The 22,677-nt window shown below is 34.3% G+C and overlaps 2 protein-coding genes across 5 annotated transcripts in view; one reads left to right on the top strand and one right to left on the bottom strand.

Annotated features, from left to right (window-relative positions):
• Positions 1–281: 281 nt before the first annotated feature.
• On the bottom strand, positions 282–17,017 carry LOC128991445 (uncharacterized). 4 transcript variants are annotated; one of them, XM_054414326.1, is made up of 4 exons: positions 16,923–17,017; positions 6,830–6,987; positions 3,865–4,009; positions 282–1,001 (listed from the first exon to the last, which is right to left on the bottom strand). In XM_054414326.1, exons 2-4 carry the CDS (start codon positions 6,980–6,982, stop codon positions 859–861), a joined length of 441 nt encoding a protein of 146 aa, XP_054270301.1. In that variant the 5' UTR covers positions 6,983–6,987; positions 16,923–17,017; the 3' UTR covers positions 282–858. The 4 variants fall into 4 exon arrangements, with proteins under 4 accessions (XP_054270301.1, XP_054270300.1, XP_054270299.1 ...); XM_054414325.1 differs by having other exon boundaries at positions 16,903–17,016; XM_054414324.1 differs by lacking the exon at positions 16,923–17,017 and adding an exon at positions 16,734–16,855.
• Positions 17,018–21,241: 4,224 nt separating this feature from the next.
• The window catches only part of LOC128992975 (zinc finger protein 708-like), a 51,772-nt gene continuing 50,336 nt past the window's right edge, over positions 21,242–22,677 (top strand). Inside the window, exon 1 of the mRNA XM_054416723.1 lies at positions 21,242–21,382. The gene's annotated coding sequence lies outside the window, so the exon portion shown is untranslated. The remainder of the gene's footprint in view (positions 21,383–22,677) is intronic.

A 22,677-nucleotide genomic window follows, 5' to 3' on the forward strand; every position in this document is an offset into this window, starting at 1 on the left:
ACTTTGCTCGATCCATCACAGTTAGCTGAATTATGTAAAACCTCAAGAGTAACCGTCGATTTCGACGAGATTCACCTAGTTGTTATTTTATTTCAATAAACACATTTCTTCTTCTTCTTCTAACAAATTTAATAGCAAATTGGGTCTAGAATTGATAAATTTGAATTGAACCAGATTTTTATGACCACTCGGATAACCAGATAATTTACCACGTCTTGGTCCATCAGCTGAGTTGGAAAAGGAAACAAAACACAGTTTAAACAAGTTTTTTATGTATAAATTATGACGTACATCTTTTTATTTGCTTAATACAATAACTTATTTCCACAAAAATACTTATTTTAAGGAAAACCCTTAAGCTTCTAATCCAACAATAATTAACTAACAATACTGTTATCAAAATTACCTATTATTTAAAGTAGTATTTACCACCTACAGCAGTTATTGTTATAAAACTGGACATAATTTAAACTTTACAATAAAGCCTGGTGTGAGCAAAGAGTTCGTACAAAAAGTGCATGAAACACACAACATAAAACACATAAACATTAGGTTTTAAACAAATTTGTTCAAATTTAAACATTAAGCACACAACATAAAACACATAAACGTTAGGTTTTAAACAAATTTGTTCAAATTTAAACATTAAGCACATAACAACACAACATAAAAGCTTGTAATCGAACAAATTAACTAACCGTACTGTATTCAAAATTCACGGTAGTATTCACTACCTACAGCAGTTAGAAAGTGGTAGTTATTAAACTTATCAATATTGAAATTTCACTTAGAATCCAGGTTGAGCAAAGATTCTATCCAACAAGTGTAGGCCTAAGAATCAAAATGTGTGAGAGTGGTTCACAGGATCACAGTATCACTGCTTATGGCTATCAAGAATTTGAGACCTTTCCTAGCAGCAGAATGTAAGGCTTGCTTTTCATTTAAACCTGATCCGTCAAATGTGAAAGGGGGTACAGTGTTAATTTCTATCATCAAGATTTCTAGAACAAAAATACACAAATTAACACAAAATCATCTTAGTTAAAATATAAAATAAACACTGAAAACTGCAACTTCTCGGGTTAATATAATAACTGCAAATATGTCAAACAAAGTAGGTATGGAACACTTTTCTTTTATACTTTTGATCAAATATTAGGAGCTAAAAAAATCTTGAATAGTGATGTAGTGAAAGTGAATGTAGTGATAGTGATAGTGATAGGTAGTGATAGTGTTGAATGTAGTGATAGTGAATCCAGTATCTAACAAATAAACTACCTATAAACTTGTTAACAATTTAGGGAATCACAGAACTGTAGGGGGAAAATCGTAGACAGAGGCGGCCCTACATAAAGGCGAACAAGGCGGTGCCTAGGGAACCCACACAGCCATATTTCAGGTATTCAGAGAGGCACGCTATTGAACTTTGCCTTGGGCCCCGGAATCCCATAGAACGTAGCTCTACAATAGGCTACATATTTTTTGAGCTTGCAAAAACACTATGTTGTGTTTTATAGAAGTCACCCGTGGTCGAAAACTCAACCAAAAATATGTATTGTGCAAACTTCTCTATTTTTATCCCACGCTGTAAATAAAACATGTGGTTGGAATTTCTTTAATTTGTTTTGATTTTCTGTTTGTATCTTTTGTTGTTATTTCATCACCAGCATGGCAACCCATAAGGCTCATGGTTATTTACTCATATAAAGGGATTCTGCAAATCTACAGACAAGTATCTTTCTAAGAGTATATGTAGATTATCCCTGTAATGCACACAGGCTGAGAAAAAAAGGTTTTCAAGAAACATGAGGACTCTTGTTGTGACCTGGTAGTGAATGTGTTAAGGGAAATTCCCCTCCCCCACTTTTTTGTATTAAATAAAATGTTATTTAATCAGCTATTGAGCTATTGTTTTATAGGTAAGGATCAAGTAGATTTCTTCCCTTAAAACCGCCTAAATATTGTGAACAAAGTATAACTGAATCCCACTATCCTATCCTATACTCTAAAACAAGCGTGTGTAGGCTACTGTGTACGGGCAAACTTGGATATTTGATTTTCTTTTTAATATGGGGTATTTGGCCACGAGAAATTGATTGGAGTGGGTAACAACTGGCAAAAATCCAGTTTCCGTCCAACAGCCCTTTAAAGTTCCCATGTTATCGTCAATACCGTTTTTAGCTGAGTTAACCAACAGTTAACAGCTGATTCAGGTTATTTTTACAGTCATAATTTATTTTGATTTGATGTGTAAACAAATTGGTTGGTTTGGACTAACAATTTTAAAGAATAGTTATATTTAGTATGGTTTACTAGGTACATTAGTGTTAAATATTTTGAAGATTAAAATGAAACGCAGAAGACCTCAGAAGCGAAAATATATACATAATTTGCAAGGATGAGAAGCTATACTATCGATTGTCATTAAACAAATTTAGCCTCTTTGTCTGGGTGATCATCTTGAGCAAGAGCGTCAACGAATTTCTGCTCGACGTTTGGAAAAACGTCACCAGAATGCAACTTCTCAATTCTATTAAGTTGCCACGTCAGTGGATTAGAATATTCACAATTAGGTCAGTTGCACGTGGCATGCATGCACTGTGGAGCCATATATCTCCATGAAGACGTGTGTGAATCAGTAACGGCAGAGATTCAAGATTCATTCGGTGATTGCTGTCTACACAGGAGATACAAATACACGCCATGATTCCGGTAAATATGTATTGTGTTTGTTTTATGAATATTGGTATATTTATTTGAATCATATACAATGTTTTCACATTCATTAAATAATAACTCATTTTTACTTTAGTTAATTCACTTGTCTAATGTTTAATTCAATCCAAGCAAAGCTCGGTGTCCTGGTACTGTTAACTAAAAAACAAGCTCAGTTTACTAATTACATAAGTTGTGATTAAACTCAAAATGTTGTTTGGTTTGGATGAATAGGAATTTTAAAATGATTGATAAATTACAGACAAATACCATTATCATTTCAATCAACCAACATTTTAGGACATTACAGTAGAGTTCCCAAAAGTGGATTGTGGATTTTGCATGAGTGATTATTATTTAATTTAAAGATAATATTAATTGAAATTACAAAAAAAATATCTAAAAAATTTTTACATTTAATATATCTTATCTAAGACTTGTATGGTATAATAAATATATTTACACTTACTACGGTAAATACATAAAAGATGGTAAGTGGGGATCGATTCTGATTGGACAGTCCAATCATCATGAGACCCAATAGGTGAATGACAAGAGCCCAAGTTTTTTGTTGTTAATTATTGTTAAACGTTTGATGAAATGTTAATGTGACCATAAAACGGTTTTAAAACAAGTTTTAATAATCAACATGCAAACAGCTTATAATTTAAATGATGCAGCAACAGTTTCCAGCTAGAGTCATTCTTTAAATAGATAATTACCATTTAAATTTATGTAGTAGGTAACTTACAAAAAGTACACCCAAAATATTGCTCAAAACTGGTTTTGGCATTCCTTATGTTGTTTGCAAACAAGTTAGGCCAGGTCAAGAAATAGAAAGCCAAAGGCATTCTCACAAGTTCAATGAATACAGAATAAACAGTAAAATCTAGACTTGTGCTCTAGTTTTCCCGGAGTAGACAGTGTAAATTGGCACATTATGGCCATTATTATTGACAAAATACAAACAGACAAAAATTGATATAAGATTAGTTTTAGCGCCCTTAGGCCATGAAACATAAAAATACCCAGAAGACTTCATGAGTCTATGCAATGTAGAGAGGAAACTATAATTTTGCATGGATATTAAATGGTACAAATTTTACTTCAAAATCCTAATTCTGGAATGAACATGGAAAAATATCTTACTAGTATGGGCGTTATGGCCTTTAAACTTGGGATCAATGGGCACTTGTACTATTTTGTATCTAATGCTCAACTCTTCCAATATTTTATAAAATGTGTCTACGCTGCATTCTTCAGGCAGCACATTTCCATGTTTTACAGCGTTGCTCTGAAACAAAGTTAAAATAAAAAGGATACTGCAAAAATTGTTCTACTTTTATATAGGTACCACAACTAACTAATATTTACAGACAGGTGCAGGAATAGGGTAACACAAGCTGCTATACCCGTGCTTTGCAACGGGAGGAAAATGTGACCTAGAGAGCTATTAAAGTGGTGCTGATGTACGTTTTAAAATACAGCAACTCTATGGTTTAGTTTGAAAATATAAACTGATTTAAAAGCGTAAACCTACTTACTTTCAAACCCCTACTTTTGATGTTAATAGATCCATAAGAATATGACAACATACATTAATGTAGCAATAGCAATAATAGCATCAATTGCTTCATATTGATGATTCATGAATGACATGTTTTACAATAATTCTTCAATAGTCAAGCCTCTTCACATGTAGCTTACTATATAAATTAAAAAATAAAACATTGAGTAATACTTTACAAAACGTATACAACCTCACTTTAAAACCAAACATAACCCTTCTCAATCTACATAAAGCATCACAAACATCTTTTTCGAGTAAATAAACAAACACCAGTTCATTGTACTGACCAGCTGTTTCATTAACTAAATTAAATTAAATCATTTAAACATTGGAAGCATGCCAGGCGTAGCCTTTTGGAAATCAACCTGTGGGGCAGAGCCCTTAGGAAGTTCGCCCATATCAATACTTTTCGGCAAATCTACACACTCTAAGCTTCATTTTGATGTGCCATATGCCTATATTTTTATTTGGTAAATGGCCTTAACCATTTACATATAATTTGATTGTATCACTTTAATAATATAATAGATTTTACTTCAAATATTGGCAGTCAAAGATTGTGATAAAAAACTTATTACCGTATATTATTAACTGTTTAACTCTATTTCATAACATCACATTCATCTAGATTGTTAAATATCCATATTCGGCTTAAACCTCCCACAGAGTCGTAGAAAAGCAATCATATATTTTGATGAATTGGTATTTATTTAGAAATACTTTAATTGCCTTAAGATAAATACTTAGGTCCAGGTTATAACAGAGGGAAATTTAAAAACTTGATTTAGAGGTAGGGAGCAATTCACAGCCAAAATTTTGTAGTAATTTTTAAATGTTTACCACGAAAAGTAGAGGAAAATGTGTATATTCAACTCAAGGCCACCAAGGATGGCTAGCAGGTGCCTATACATATTTACTCGCAACACTGTCTACAAAGAGTTTATCCAATAAGAAGATGTATCATGTCAATTTTTGAATGACTTCTCCTTAAACATCACGCTTATATAAAAGTCGATACACACAATACGTGTGGTGCACGCATGGCTCATGTACACGCACAAGGCACCATTTTCAAAGCAACTAAAATCCAAATTTTGCTGTACAAAACCAAACTAAATGCAAAAGAATCATTTGGGGACAAACATAGAAAATATTTTAATAGATCAAAGAAAAAAAAAATGGCAAAGATGGCATGTAAATAGCGAGAGCAATCAGGCCTTCCCCCACCTCCACCTTTATACAACCAACAAAACTCCATTTTGGTCAGAATTTAAAGGGCTATAACATACCGGTACCTACTTAAGTTTTATCAAAATTGTTCATTTTTGAAAAAAATTGATTGTTCTGTTATTTTATAGAACAATCACCATAACAAATCAATACCCCCGCCGCAGCAAACCTGCAGACTAAGCAAATTTCCATTTGCCTTATTAGATTTACACTAAAATGTCTCCTTAAAAATATCACATTTATTCCCTTTAAATAGCATTAGTTTAACGACTACTTAGGTTTGCTGCAACAGGGAGGGTAAAAAGTTAGTTTTTTTTGTAAAATGTTAATAGTTTAGTATGAAATGAATGCATTTTCCAAATTTGGGCAAAATATGTTAATAAACAAGCAAACTACAACAGTTTCTCCATAAGAATAACATGGGAATTTTAAATTAACAATTTTTTGGAATTTTCTCCGTAACCATTAGACGCATTATAACGCTTCAATATACTAAATTATTTGTTTTTTTGAGCTCTACAAAATAGTTTGGAAAGAAATTGCAAAATTTTATGTTTTTTGGGTCAAAAATTGGAAAAACCCATTTTTACCCCATAAAAGCCCCCATAAACCCCCGTTCCCATGGTCCGATCATGCTGGTTCGCGAACTCGTTCGAATAAACGTAGGTTTACACGTTTGTACCAAATTTCATCAAAATCGGATCATTTTTGCTCGAGTTATCGCGCTAACGGACACATATATAAATATAAATATATATATAAATAAATATATACATATGAATTTGAACGGATGGTGTTTTTGGTCTCTAGGGATCTCAAAACGAAAAAAAAAAATCGGTCCCGGGTCCAGGTCTTACCATGAGTACTACGGTAATAGCTTATTCCCTATATGGGAAATTCGCTAAAACTTGAAAAAAGTGAGAAAAAATGCCTGGAGATACCATGGATTAGTACCTACATACCAAATTTAATCAAAATCGGACTGTACACATCCACACATACAGACACACACACACAGACATCACTTCTAAAACCACTTTTTTGGGTCCATAACGGATATTCACTCAAAACTCAATATAAAAAAAATTGACTAAAACAATACTTTCTCCATATACTATTGTATAGGGGGGGGGAAGTAAAAAGGGCTCTAGGTCTGGGTCTTTTTGTGCCATCCACGTAAATAGTTAGGCCTATTGTAATTACCTATCGGGGAAGTTAAATATTATCATAAACTATTGGAATACTTATTATCTACTCTGTGTAAACCAACTGAAGTCAAAAACTTTCTGAAAAGTCTACTAGGTACCTACTTACATTTATAAGGGCGTTAAGAGTGGGAGATTTCTTGGGTAACTCATTGGCTTTACCCCACATGTGTAACTCACTAATTTTTATGTTGTTCGTGGCATGTTTTCTCCTTCTATCTGATTTAGACCAAAAGTTTTCAAAGTCTTCTTTTGATGCCATCTTGTCTGTAAAACAGAACAAATAATTATCCTAATACCCTTTATAAGCAAACTTTAGCCTAATAGGCCCAATTATAACTTAAATTCATCAAGAACTATATATTTCAAATTTAATCATAAAATATTATTTTATTACATCAAATTCATTGAAATCATTTGGCATCTTTCTTTGGACATTATCAGATTACAATAGCATAACAAACCTAGCCTATTCCAGAACAATAAAAAAATTATCTGCATTTAAGTTAAAGCCTAATACAGTATACCATTCGAACCGGCAAGACCACCCCTCCCTGAGATCAAAGAGCTTAGGCCTATCTCTATCTATACTATTATATAAAAATCTATATCTACATCTATCTATCTATATCTATCTATATCTATATCTATATTCTATATATATTATATAAAAATCTAATGGTGTCTGTCTGTATGTGTATTACTAATAGGTGCAAAAACTACTGAACCAACTGGGCTTAAATTATACAAAAATATAGCTACCATACCAAGGACCATTATAGGACTATTCACATTTCGATACTGATTGTAGGCTTTGCCCCTTTGGCTTTAAAAGTTCTGAGGTGAACATTTTAAAAGTAAATATTGATTGGTCTCCATGGCTGTGATGAGAACACTAACAATGTTTGTTTTTCATTTGCTTTGACATTTAAATGTAAACAAGAAGAACTGCTAAACTGCATATTTCACAATTTCAGACAGCTGATACAAAGAAATTAAATATAATATTTTCCATAACTATGAGGTAGGTTTATTGTAATCTAACCTTTTATCATGGATTATTTATTATAAAACTACTGTATGTCAATAATTATAGAAAAAAAATTCTATAACCGTTGCTGTATCAACTATGGCTCTGCTTTGGATTTTTTAAAGCGTCTAAGTTATGAAAATAATGTTATTGATATGTTTTCATGGAAACAGTATTAAAATTACAAAGTAAAGATGTTTTATATGAATTTGGAGGCTACTTTAAATAAATTCTAACTGCTTAACATGTGTTAGATTAACTTAACATAACTTGCACATCACATTGTTTTTTATATGTATATCTAAATATATAAAAGGCAAAGCCCTCACTGACTGACTCACTCACTCATCACTAATTCTCCCACTTCCCATTTACCTAGGAGGCTGAAATTGGGTACACCGATTCTTTGGGCATTAAATAGGAAAATTAATTAGTTTTTATTCTGATCGAGCTTTCGGGCTCCGCCCCAGTGGCTCTGGAGTTTCCCATGTTAACCTTATGAGTACTCATATTTAAATGGAATGAATGAATCTTAACAGCTGTTTCAATTAAACAAGTTGGCTCTGTTCTACGATGTTCAATAGCATTAAAGTTACAAGGATTACCAACAGGGTGCAGCACTATTATTTCTTTTACATTTATGACAACAGCTAATTTGCAACCAAAAGATGAGTGAGCGTAGCGAACGAACTTCAACCAGGACGTGATTGAGCCATGCGAATGAGCTCACTTGTGAAGTTAAACGGGGCAAAGCCCGCGGGTACAGCTAGTCTATATATAAAGCCAAAAGTACCCATGAACTTTTGAGGAAACTACAAGTCACACCCCCATAAACCATATACTTAAAATGTTCATCATGACGAGAAAACTTGCGCAAAATTATCCATTATTTCTTTAATTGCCCTATAAGGTCGTAATTGCTTTCCAAAGGGAACTTTCCATATACCTAATGTTAAAAATACCTCAGCTGTAAGTATGTTTTGTTTATTTCAGCTAAGCCTAAAGGCCTTTTCACACCGGCGTACTGGACGTACTGTACGATTGGTACGTATTTTTTCAACAAATCGGTGCCCATGTTATCATATGAGCTCGTTCACATCGCGCGTACAGAACGTACTGTACGTCCAGTACGTACGCGATGGTTTTGTGTGAATCGCTCATAGAGCGATATTTCTAAAACGTACGTGGCGTACATGGGCTCGCGCATGCGCAGTGAACACTTCCAAACCACGTGCTCAGCCAGTATTACTTATCTGACTGCAACCGAACAAGTACGTTTTGGAAGTTTCTGTGCGGTGTGAAAGGACCGCGTACAGTACGTCCAGTACGCCGGTGTGAAAAGGCCTTAACCAATCAACAATTTTATTAATACTTATGAAGTCAAACGGGGTGAAGCCCGTGGGTAACAACTAGTTTAGGTAAATTAAGTTATTGTGTTTTGCTTGATGCTTAAATTAAACTAAAGAATATCATCAATTACTAAATTGTACGTTAATTTTTGTTTTCTAAAATCTGTTGTATATATGTAACTATATTTAATTATCAAATGCTAATACAAAATACTCTTATTTTATCTTAATCCTAGGTTTCAGTTCACATTTACTTTATTTGATACATTTATTATTTGTGTTTTGCCACACCACTGATTAAATTATAACCAAGGAAAATATCATAAAACTAAGCAGTACACAGTGTTTTTTGTTTCTAAAATCAATGAAATATCTATTACTATGTTTACTTAATGGTAAGTGTGAAAATGAAAAGGCAATGGACGATGGAACTAATTAAAAGAACAAGTTTGTATATTAAGTTGTTTGTTGATATTTTTGTAGAGTAGAATCAGAGATGCAATGAATGAAACATTTACTGTATTTGCTATTAAATTTTTTAGTCCTTGATGCTTTTATAATCATATTAGTTTTGTCTGCTGTCTTTAATGCTAAATTATTTGTTAAAAATTTTTTACAGTACCTATAGATATAGTTTCTTCAAAATATTTCAAAAAACTGTATTGATAAGGCACAGCAATATTTTTAAAGTTTATAACAGCGGACTTAGTTTTGATAATGATTTATTGTGAGTAAAGAAACTAAAGATGGAAGGATTTGTGATTTAATATAAAGAAGAGTGTAATTTTAAAAAATGTTCATTTAAATTTAATAATTAGTATTTTTGCAGCTTCAAAATTGAAATTTTAAATGTCAATAATAAATTAAAAGATATGTAAGATGAAGGTACCTAAATCATGTATGTCAATGTTTCATTCGAAGATTTGTTAAGTTTTTCTCATATCAGCCTACACAAGATTTAAAATTAATCAAAACCAAAATGGTGATATCCACTACTTACCAGATTTAAAAGTCATATAACTTAAACGTTTCTATTTAGGCTATAAAAGTTGAATTTTGTTTCTAAAAGCGTTGGCAGATGTGTAACTATTACATGCAACAGATGTAAAGATTAAAATGTTTCTATTCTGTGTCCTCTTCCTGTTGCAAAGCACGGGTACAACAGCTAGTATTAGCTAGTATTATATATTTACTAGCTGTTGTACCCGTGCTTTGCAACGGGAAGAGGAAACAAAATAGAAACATTTTAATCTTTATGTCTTGCATATAATAGTTACACATCCGCCAACGCTTTTAGAAACAAAATTCAACTTTTATGGCCTTAATAGAAACGTTTAAGTTATGACTTTTAAATCTGGTAAGTAGTTGATACCACCATTTTGGTTTTGATTAATCTTGTGTAGGCTGATATGAGAAAAACTTACCAAATCTTTGAGTAAAACTTTGACATACATTATTTACCAGATTTACCTTAGTCTCCCTTAGTTACACATCTTTTAATTTATTATTGACATTTTAAATTTCAATTTTGAAGTTGCAAAAATACTAATTATTAAATTTAAATATCTTTATATTAAACTCTTCCTTATATTAAATTACAAATCCTTTCATCTTCAGTTATTTCACTCCCAATAAATCATTAGCAAAACTAAGTCAGCTGTCATAAACTTTAGAAATATTGCTGTGCCTTATCAATACAGTCTTTTGAAATATTAAAGAAACTATATCTATAGGTACTATAAAAAATTCCAAACAAATAATTTAGCATTAAAGACAGCAGACAAAACTAATATGATTACCAAAGCATCAAGGACTAAAAAATGTAATAGCAAATACGCCCCTATTAGACGAGGTAGCCTGGCGACGTCGCCAGTGACCAAACTGGCTACTCAGCTTGTCATGCATGGGTCATTGATTCTTATGGATGTTATTACACGAGGGCAGCCAGCGACGCAGCCACACTTTGGCGACTGACTGGCTACCGAGCCCCGTCGCCACTGCGGTAGCCACTGGCTACCCACATTGGCGATGCTGCGTTGTAGCATATGGAGCTTATTACACTAGGTCGCCAGTATCACGTCGCCACTCGGTCAGTTCATAACACGGGGGTACTTGCACACTGTTGTGTTGCGTTCTGTTGTGTTGTGAGTGGGTGAATTGTTCACTTCAGTTGATAAAATGTCTACATCTGTATTGGATATGTCTATATGGAATCTATGGAAAATGTCAGTCTATATCTGTATCTGGATTGTGACATACAAAAATAATTGAAACATTTTGTATTGTCCACGCACAGAGCTCATCAAAAAGGGTGTAATATAACCCTTTCGATTCTCTTGCACTAAGCATTGGATGAACGTATATTTTTCTCTTCCTTTGCCTCCTTTTCTTCAGAAGTAACAAAAGGAGAAGATAGCCTACTTTTAATCACTCAATATTCACTGTAAACATACCGCTCATAACAAGTACAAGTACAAGACAAGCACTCACAACAAAATGAGTAACGGCGGTGGGCGGTAAAATTCTAGCTACAGTAGACCCCCTCTTAACCGACCTCGTATTAACCGATAATCGGATTATACGCCTTCGATCGTAAAATAATACAGTTTGTTTTAACCAACCTTGCTTTGAGTGCAGCTCGTTTTAACCGCCGCTTTCTAGGAATCCCGGCATTTCCGCTCCCACGCTGGGCGATGAGAACCGAACCATACGCTTATCTCCACAGGATATGACTAAGAATAAGTTATTTTGTGTTGATCACAAAAAATATAGCACAGCCTATTGTCAGTTTGTCATCATCGTTCGTAGCTCGAGCGCATCTGATCTGTTTGTTATCTGTGCGGCAAATGTATAACATCATAAAGTGTGTTATCGAGAACTGATTATCTTATCGCTGGAGTAAACAAACAACGCAACTTGTAGGGAGGGCAGGGAAGGGGGGTTAACAGCTCCAAGGTCAAGATAGTTTTTGTGCCTCCTAAACGTCCTGTCTTGTAACAAAATGGTTGCTTGTATCTTTAATTTTGACAAGAGGTTCTGTACCGTATTACGATGGATTTGTAAAGCATCAATTAATAAATTACAGTACAAAAGTTATTAAAATAGGAATTTTATTGACTCTTGCCTAGTATTATAATATATTCCACTGAAAGTAGGCCTATTTGACTTAACCGTGTTTTGTGTTTATTTGTGACTTTTCTATCAATAGGAAAAAGGAGATAAGAGTATAGTTTATTTGATAAATAATGCAATTATGATTTCAAAATAATGATTATATAATTCTAAATGAATAGCACTTCATTATGTTATGATTTTAGGGATTGTCCGTTTTATCCGACCTTTTGAGTTATCCGACCTAGGTCCCCCATTAGGGTCGGTTAAGAGGGGGTCTACTGTACTCAACTGGCTACTAGGTGTGGTGGCCAGTGCTTCGCCAGCTATTTTCGCTAGCGACGTCGCCAGGCTACTTTGTCTAATAGGGGCCATATAGTATATGTTTCATTACATCTCTGATTCTACTATACAAAAATATCAACAAACAACTTATTAATCAGTTCCATCGTCCATTGCCTTTACATTTTCACACTTACCATTAAGAAAACATAGTAACAGATATTTCATTGATTGACTCCGCATAAAAAATATTGATAGTAAACCTAATACACATTTCAGATCCACACTGAAGACCTGGTTCAAAAAAAAAAAAATTTTTAACCTAACTTAAGTTAGATCTCAGAGTAATAAAACAAAATTAGATTAATAATTTAGTAAGACATTTTTGTTATTTCTTAGTTTTATCGTAATTATTCCGTATAGGTGCCTCCAAACAAATTTTTAATTTTGATATCTTACTTTATAGTTTTTTTACCTCCTGAATCCAAATATACCATTATTTTTCACAGCTGATGAATATTTTTCAAGATATCGCCGTAATAATATACAACATTACAATAAACAAGGTAGCTAAGTAGGATGGATGACATTTACAAGTGGATTGAACTATGGGTTAAGTAAGCCAACAGCTGATTGTTTTCAATCATAGTCAAGCGAATGGAAGTGACAGATTAGCTAACTCTGATTCTGCAATATAAAAATCGCCTGATTAAGTTACGCTTTTCACTTTCTAAGACCAATAAGTTAATACATTTAATAAAATGTACCTATTATTGTTACCAGTATTTTATCCTTATTAATGATTTATTGATTTATATTTCGCCGTTTAGAAATTACATAATAAAATGGTGCTATTCTAACATAACCTAACCTAACCAAACCTCTAGAATGTAAGCAAACTCCTTTTGATGTCAGAAAAGGCATGTCAGGGTGGTAGGTCGTGCTTTTATGTGAATTGGTGACTGCATTAAGTCCTTTGAAGGTAGGTTAGACTAGGTAAGTTAAAGTTTAGGTTATAATGTATCGAGTTGTTAGTTTATGTTGCCTGCAGACTGTTTTTGTAAAATTAAAATCCAGAAACAAACACTTCAAATAACTATTCTATTCAATAGAATGCAAGCATTTTTTAAATAGTTAACTTATTTCAAGTGTTTTTCATAATATATCCTGTATATTATGACTTATGTCCTGTCAAATGATGTAATGACATGTAATGAATTAAATAAAAAAATATACAGTCTTGGTTTCGGGGTTCGACCGCGTCCTCAGGTTATGTACACTATGTCACAGAAAACATACTACCGTACTATAACCCAGAATGCCAACCGCATGGTAAAAACCATTAAGTGTTTTGAGAGAGCTTTGCCTGTCAATTCGTAGGCAGCGCCACCAGCGTTGCCATGTACTCAGCATAGCAACGCTGGTGGCGCTGCCTACGAATTGACAGGCAAAGCTCTCTCAAAACACTTAATGCTTTTTACCATGCGGTTGGCATTCTGGGTTATAGTAGTATACGTTTTCTGTGACTATGTACAGAAACTAATATACTTTTATATATAAGTGAGGACTGTGGAAGCCTATCCATAAAGATTAAATAGCCTAGTTTTAAATATAATATTGAAAAAAAATTTAAAGGTCCCCTAGCCCCTAATTTAAATACTTTTGGTGCTAAAGTAAAAATGTTGACAAGTTTCTGCTATCGGTAAAAAACATCGATGGCAAACATTACCAGTGAATTTCGCTCGATGTCAAAAATATCAAATATCGGCCTTAAAGTAAGAGTTAGGCCTAAATCGATACCAAACACAAATACCCCCGTCGCAGCAAACCTGCATACTAAGCGAATTTCCATTTAACCGGCTTGATTTCTACTAAAATATTCCCTATAAATTTTCAGATTTATTTCCTATTTAAATAACATTAATTTTAGTGAGTAGTTAGGTTTGCTGCTACGGGGAAGATGTTGAGGTGTGTTTTTTCAATTGAAATATTGATAGCTTAGTTTGAAATAAGTCAAATTGCCAAATTTGATTAAAATATATCCATAAACAAGCAAACTAGAACAGTTTATTTATTCTCCATAAAAATAACATGGGAATTTTAAATTTACAAGTTTTTTTAATTTTCTCCGTAGTCAATGAACATTCAAAAAAACTTCAATATACTAAATTATTTGTTTTTTTAAGCTCTTCAAAATGGTCTAGGGAGAAATTTAGAAATTTAAAGTTTTTAGGGACAAAAATGAGAAAAACACATTTTTACCCCATAAAACCCCCCATAAACCCCTGATCCCATGGTCCGATTATGCTGGTTCGCGAACTCGTTCGAATAAATGTAGGTTTACACGTTTGTACCAAATTTCATCAAAATCGGATCAATTTTGCTCGAGTTATCGCGCTAACGGACACATATATAAATATATATATATATATATATATATATATATAAATATATATATATATATGAATTTGAACGGATGGTGTTTTTGGCCTCTGGGGACCTCAAAACGAAAAAGTAAATCGGTCCCGGGTCTAGGTCTTACCATGAGACCTACGGTAATAGCTTATTCCCTATATGGGAAATTCGCTAAAAGGAACTGTATAACAGTAAGTTAAACCTTCTCTGGCTTTTGCGAATCACGTTAAGTACCTAATTGAAATATGTATCCCCCTGATGGATTTGAAAATAACAGACATAACTTACTTAGCCTAGCTCAGGGTACAGTTTCTTAACTGGGCTATGCTAATATTGATTGAAACTATCGAATTGGAAACATTGATTAGTAATCAATATTTTTAACCCGAGTGTTCCTTGTTTTGGCCTTAATGTCTGCCTATTTTTTGCGCATTTGCAAGGTTTTATTAAAACGGATCTGAGAAGCTTAAAAACAATGTTAATTATACTGTTCTATATATAACATTTTGTTTGGAAAATCATGGGCTTCAATATTATACATAAAACATAAGGAACATTTGTCTCAAAAAATTTTTTTAGGTAAAAAAAAATATTTTGGAAAGTTAAAAAAAAAAATAAGTTTGCGCTCAATGAAATTGTATACATTATAGGCCTATAAATATTTGAAAATAGCCACTTTGTTCAAAATTTTATGAGGATTCCAAAAATATAGTAATATAAGGAAGTACATTTGCAAATAAATAAGTTATGGGCAAAAAACAGATTTCGGTACGTAAGTTTAGCGTTTAGCTAAGAATGCATAGCCTAACCATAGCTAGGAATCTGGCTGATAATTTACATCAATATCACTACCTACCGGTACTTCTTCAGGATCATCAACCAGCCCTTCAAAATCACCTAAATCTTCTTATAACGCACCACGTATATCACTACTTTTGATTTTTAACACTAAAACAATGATAAACGTAGGCTAATAAAACACATCAGTCATCGGTGCGAGGTTAACCAAGCTGTTTACAAATACGTTTGTCAGCTGTCTGCTACAATTATGATCGGCTCGAGAAAAAAAAGCGCTTAGAGACAGACCTCGGGAGAAAGCTTAGAATCTGCCAAATAAAACGATACCTAACTCTATCCAGTTCAATCCGATTTTGTCATAGAGCCTTTGCCGTGTAAACAGTGTTTGTGAGTTGAAGCTTCGACAAATAACACTCGGAGGGTTAAATAATATCTATTATAAAATTAAACTATCATAACCTAACCTAACCAACCAAACTTGCTGATGGTGAAAAAATCGCATGAAGGTTTACTAATTGAATCGATAGTTTCAATCGATTTTAGCATAGCCCAGTTAAGAAACTGTACCCCTAGCCACAGAAAACATATTACTATAGCCTAACCCAGAATGCCAACCGCATGGTAAAAAGCATTAAGTGTTTTGAGAGAGCTTTGCCTGTCAATCGTAGGGAGCGCCACCAGCGTTGCCATGCACTCAGCATAGCAACGCTGGTGGCGCTGCCTACGATTGAATGGCAAAGCTCTCTCAAAACACTTAACTTAATGCTTTTTACCATGCGGTTGACATTCTGGGTTATAGTTGTATTTTTTCTGTGCCCTAGCTCGTATTGTATAGGCCTAGGATAAATTAACTGTTTGGAAACTAGGCCTAGGCCTAGTCACTCAAGTCTAAACTAGGATTTAGCCTACGTGAGGATTTAGCCTAAACCTGTTTATACTGTCAAATCTAACCAGTTTCAGAGGATATAGCTACCTATCTATACATCTTTTATTCGAAATGGCTCTTAATAAAAAAATAATTTACGTACCAAGTTAAATAAAATGGATGTATAATAATATCAATTCAATTTTCCTTTAAACATAAAACCAAACCACTGACATGACAAAACATAGGCCCTTCCTCAGTACGACAGTACATAACATAACACTAACATATAACTCTACTCTCTCTAACTCAAAACTAAAAAAAAAATTCACTCAAAATCAAAATATTTCACCACGGGGCGGGGTTCGGGATCCGGGAACGGGAACTGGACTGGAGATGGAGACTGGACTGACCAGTTTCCTTTAAACATAAAACCACTGACATGACAAAACATAGGCCCTTCCTCAGTACGACAGTACATAACATAACTCTAACTCAAACTCAAAACTCACTCAAAATCAAAATATTTCACCACGGGGCGGGGTTCGGGATCCGGGAACGGGAACTGGACTGGAGATGGAGACTGGACTAACCATAACCAGTGAAGTGAAGAGTAAGGTAGGAGGGAATTTCTCTGCTCTCTGGAGGAGTAATAATTTATAGTGGGGATGGGTAGCAGGAAAATATTTCAGTTCTGGCGGGGAGCATGTAACTTAGGGTGGTGATAATAAAAAAGCCTAAGAATGTAAAACCGCCCAGAGCCCAATTTTTGAGGACCTCGGTCGTCCGTATTGACGTCATCAAGATGGCGGTCGTAAGAGGAAGAGGATGCTGGGTCGCCATGAATTGGCTATAACCCATAACACTCAAATGTGTGAACCGATTTTAATGAAATTTGGCATACAAGTACTTGAATACATTATCTTGGCACATTTTGTCAATGGTTGAGTTTGATCAAGTCGTTTCAAAATGGCGGCCATTAATAACTAAAATAATAAAAATGTTTCAGTGTTTTGTCGTTCCAGAGATCTGCAGCAACCTATTCATTTTCCTTGCAATCACAGGTTGTGATACCGCCTCTGCATATTATGGAATAGGCAAAATACCCCCACCACAGCAATCCTGCAGATTAAGTGAGTTTCCATTTCCCTGATTTTTTCAATTTAATCAATTTCAATAACATTGGGTTTCATGAGTTCCTGTTTACTGGTACAGGGAGAGTAATAAAGTGAGTTTTTATTAACATATGCGTATAGCTTAGTTTAAAATAAATAGATTTTCCATGTTTCATTGAACTATAATCCTACTAATATTAAAAATGAGAAAGTTTGGATGTATGGATGTATGTTTGTGACAAGTGAACGCGAAAAATACTGGTCGGATTGGGCTGAAATTTGGCATGATGATAGCTCACATTCCCGATTAACATATAGGCATATTCTTATTTCAAAAATCCTTTCGGGCTCCGCCCCAGTGGCTCTGGGGTTTCCCATGTTAACCTTATGAGGTAAAGGTATATATTTATTCTTTACTGTTTGTTTACCTTTGACTTGAGCTTTGAGCTGATTGAAAAGGTGTTTTATGATTATGAAAATTAAAGTGCTGTGAGGGCAATGAAGCTGATTTAATTGTTATTAGGTATTGACAATTAAATGTTTTGCGTGCATGAATTATTAATAAAGTTTTAAAAGTTCACTTAACCTATATTTTTCGGATTCCTCAAGAAAGAGTGATTGTTAATAGGTTAATTGAACTTTTTCAAAGGCAATAACTTAAACTTAGACCTAAACTAAACTCAACTGAAAGGCCCAACTAACTTCTTAAAATAAACCTAGACCTACCACTACCAAAACTGCAATCTAACAAATTCACACACAAACACAACTCAACCTAACCTATTAACGATCACTCTTTCTTGAGGAATCCGAAAAATATAAAGTGAACGTTTAAAACTTTATAAATAATTTATGCACGCAAAACATTTAATTATCAATAGGCCTACCTAATAACAAATCAGCTTCATTACACTCACAGCACTTTAATTTTCATAATCATAAAACACCCTTTCAATCAGCTCAAGCCAAAAGTAAACAAATTGTAAAGAATAAACAAACACCTTAACAAAATTACAATGCACAGTTCGCAAGTCGCAACTGTTAAAAGAAACAACTATCTAACCAGGCCAATAAAGATATACGCTATAACACAAATAGCTGTTATCCCAGGATCTGTTCCAAGGCCTTCTGTGCATGTGGAAGCTGAGATGCTCGTGGGTACAGAACGTCGAGTAACCACCTAAAGTTGCAGCCTCCCCGCCAGAACTGAAATATTCTGCCACTAATAGGGGCACTATATTATGCAGCTATAGGCTACCATAGGCTACAACCCCACTATAGGGGTGAGAGGGACAGTGAGACTGGTCGGAGAATACGGAGTGGAGTGATCAAGACCACTGGACTTACTTTATTGACCTAGCTGACCTGACCAGTGAGAGTGAATTGAATATTACGAGACCGAGCCGAGAAACGAGAAAGAAAGCGAGACCCAGAACGGAACGGAGTCCAGGAGACGTCCATCGACACAGGAATGGGCACACGGGAGGGACTAAGGCTAAAGGTGTAGTGACGTCATATCTCCAGTGGCTAATGTATACTCTTGAGGCAACACGATTACCGTAACGAAACGTTGAGTTCTCAGCGGCGTTCGTGGCATAGTTAGTAGCGTTTCGATTTGATGTTCTGGAGGTCCCGGGTTCTAATCCCGCTGGTAACATCAACTTTTTGCCAACAAATTTTTCATATCAGCAAGTTTGGTTGGTTACCAACCAACCAAACTTGCTGATATGAAAAATTTGTGACAGTTTAATTTTATAATACTAAATTTTAAAATTAATTTTATAATTAATTAAAAATTATAAGTAATCATTAATTAGATTTTTATCTTATACAGTTTTAATATTAAGTTATCAGCAAGTCTGGTTGGTTAGGTTATGTTATGACAGTTTTATTTAAAAAATTAAAAATCTATATATATAAAAGACAAATCCCTCACTGACTGACTGACTGACTCACTCACTCATCACTAATTATCCTACTTCCCATTTACCTAGGAGGCTGAAATTCGGTACACCGATTCTTTGGGCATTAAATAGGACAACTAAGTAGTTTTTATTCTGATCGGGCTTTCGGGCTCCGCCCCAGGGGCCCTGGAGTTTCCCATGTCAACCTTATGATCTTACTAATATTATAAATGTGAAAGTTTGTGTGTTTGTTTGTTTGTTTGAAGTTCAATCACGCATAAACCACTGGACGGATTGGGCTGAAATTTGGCATGATGATAGCTTACATTCCCGATTAACATATAGGCATATTCTTATCTCAAAAATCCTTTCGGGCTCCGCCCCAGTGGCTCTGTAATTCCCCATGTTAACCTTATGAGTATTCATATTTAAAGGGAATTAAAGAATTTAGTCAGCTGTTTCAACTAAAAAAAGTTGGTTCTATGATATGGAAATACATGAAAAAGTTTTTAAGATTTACCAACAGGGTGCAGCACTATATTTTTTTGCATTTATGAAAACAGCTAATTTGAACTAAGCAGCAACAAAAAACTGTGATTCGCAATGAGAACTGTCAAAGTAGGATTGTTTACAGTTATGTATATGTTTTTCATTTCATGAATAATTTGATATTTTGCGAATTGATAATTTATTTTTCTCTATTGTTTAGGTAAAATGGTAGAACATTATCCGGCTTTGGTAGATGTGTAATACTATAGAATACTGTAAATTTAAAAAAGCAAATTTTATCAAACTGTGTCCTCCACCCATTGCAATCGCAAAGCTTGAGTATAACTGCAATAAGCATTTTATACTTATATTCCAACCCCGTACGAAGGACGGGTACTCTGCTAGTGTTTCATATTTAAAAGGAATTAATGAATCTTAACAGCTGTTTCAATTAAACAAGTTAGTTCTGTTCTATGATGTTCAATAGCATTAAAGTTACAAGGATTACCAACAGGGTGCAGCACTATTATTTTTTTTATTTATGACAACAGCTAATTTGCAACCAAAAGGTGAGTGAGCGTAGCGAACGAACATCAACCTGGAGGCGAGTTAGAGTAGCGAACGAGCTAGCCTGAAGGCAAGTGAGCGCAGCGAACGAGCTCCAACCTAAAGGTGAGTGAGCGTAGCGAACGAACTTCAACCAGGACGTGATTGAGCCATGCGAACGAGGTTATCTTGAAAATTAATAAGTTAAACGGGGCAAAGTCCGCGGGTATAGCTAGTTTATTTTATAATTTTAAAACAATATTTTATAATTAAAAAGTTAATTTTATAACTAAATTTTTTCAAAGTGGTTCTAATAATTTTAGCTCAGTGGCGAACGCTGACACTAATGTTAGCCTTAGTCCCTCCCGTGTGCCCCACCGTCCTCACACATCTTTGTTCTTGTCGTTGTCTGTTGTCTTATATGGCCTCATGAATTTTATTCAAGGCCACATTTGTGCCATTTAGAAAAAAAACATCTCAGTCAAATGATTTGTTTTTGTTTGTACCTTCTTGTACCTGTACCTAACTTTGTGTGTCGTGTGTGTAAACTGAGGTTATGTCTACGTTTTTCTTTCTTATTTATTAATTACCGTCCAGCCATAGCCAATTGAGCCAACCAGCCAACAGCCAGTTAGTTCCTACTTTGTCTTATCGAAAGACTGATTGTTTGTAGTCTGTTTTTTCATGGTTTGTGTGATATAAGATCAAGCTTCCATTAATTTGATCTAATTTCTCCAAAGCACACAATTTTTCAGCAGGTATGTTGGTAGCAAATGCATGCTCTTGGCCAATGTCTTTACCTAGGCCATTGAGTATAAACCTAACCTATAAACCTAAGGGTTAGGTTTATACTCAATGCCTAGGCCTAGGTAAAGTGTTTGCTAGGGCAGGGTTATTGTGATATTAAACTAAGTTAGTTTATAACAACCGAATGAGTAATATTGATTATTAAATTGTGTAATTTGATATATCGTTTGGTCAGTTAGGTTACGGTAGGTTAACCTTCTCTAGGCCTACCTAACTAACCAAACAATATTATCTAACTTAATAATCGATATATCGATATTTTCATTTGGTTGTTTGTGCAACAGATATGGAAGTGTACCCCAGCCGTTTGCTTGCAATTTTGAGCGGAGCTAGCAGATTAATTCAATGTCAATGATATATTTGTCTCACTTAAATAGAATGCCGGGTACCCAGAATGCTTATTTGCAGTTTTCAAAGTCTATTATGAGTCTGGTTGTTGTCCACGTGAATGAATTGTCTACTTGCAGGAACAAAATTCTATGTTTAATTTGGTTCTCATATTAAGTTAAATAAAAGTCTAGGCTAGGCCTACTTGCAGTATCCAATGTCAATGATATATTTCGTTCACTTAAATGGAATGCCTATTGACAGTATCCAAAGTCAATGGTTCGCCTGGTTCATTTAAATGAACCAGTTAGATCCAGATTCCCCATTTACTAGATCACAACTGTTGTTCACACACAAGAATACAAATTTACAACTAGTGTAACAACAGATCCATTTATGTCTGAGATGACATCTTGGTTGCCAAGCTTAATTAGCTGTGACAAAGCTGGAGTAAGAAAAAGACAATTACCATCAATCACATAGCTTTGTAATGAAAGGAAATAGTCATTTATAATGCTGTCATCAACCCATTTGTCCTTCAATATAATGTTTAAATTAGTGATCTCCTGTTGCACTAAACTATTCTTAACTTTAAGATCTACAATAACGTTCAATTGTTTTTTTTTTGTCTGAGTCGATTGTTTTCATAGAATTTGTCACTTCCACCAATTTTACATTTATCGAGCTGTTCTCGGCCATTAAGGAAGTCATGTCATCTCTTTCTCGGAGTTTCTCCTCCAGCAGCCCGATATGTGATGTCAATGAAGCGATCTGAACAGCGGCATCGTCTTGAATTTGAAAAGAAGTGTTCATCTCGTTTTGAAGACGGTCTTTTTCCCAACATAGTTTGGAAGACATAGTTTTCACGTCAGCCATACACTCTTGTAGATCATTAGCCTTTTTTCCCTGTCATCATTTA

The sequence above is a fragment of the Macrosteles quadrilineatus genome, unplaced genomic scaffold (genome assembly GCF_028750875.1).
Source record: "Macrosteles quadrilineatus isolate MER2022 unplaced genomic scaffold, UCM_ALF_1.0 Scaffold_4__1_contigs__length_99947679, whole genome shotgun sequence".
In the NCBI taxonomy this organism is placed as follows: domain Eukaryota; kingdom Metazoa; phylum Arthropoda; class Insecta; order Hemiptera; family Cicadellidae; genus Macrosteles; species Macrosteles quadrilineatus.

Coding starts and splice junctions, on each gene's coding strand:
- LOC128991445 (XM_054414323.1), bottom strand. CDS start 12,989: ATGGTATATTTGGATTCAGGAG. Junction 4,010..6,829: donor CTCTTAACGCCCTTATAAAT/GTAAGTAGGTAC, acceptor ACTTTGTTTCAG/AGCAACGCTGTAAAACATGG. Junction 1,002..3,864: donor AGGCCATAACGCCCATACTA/GTAAGATATTTT, acceptor TTTTTGTTCTAG/AAATCTTGATGATAGAAATT.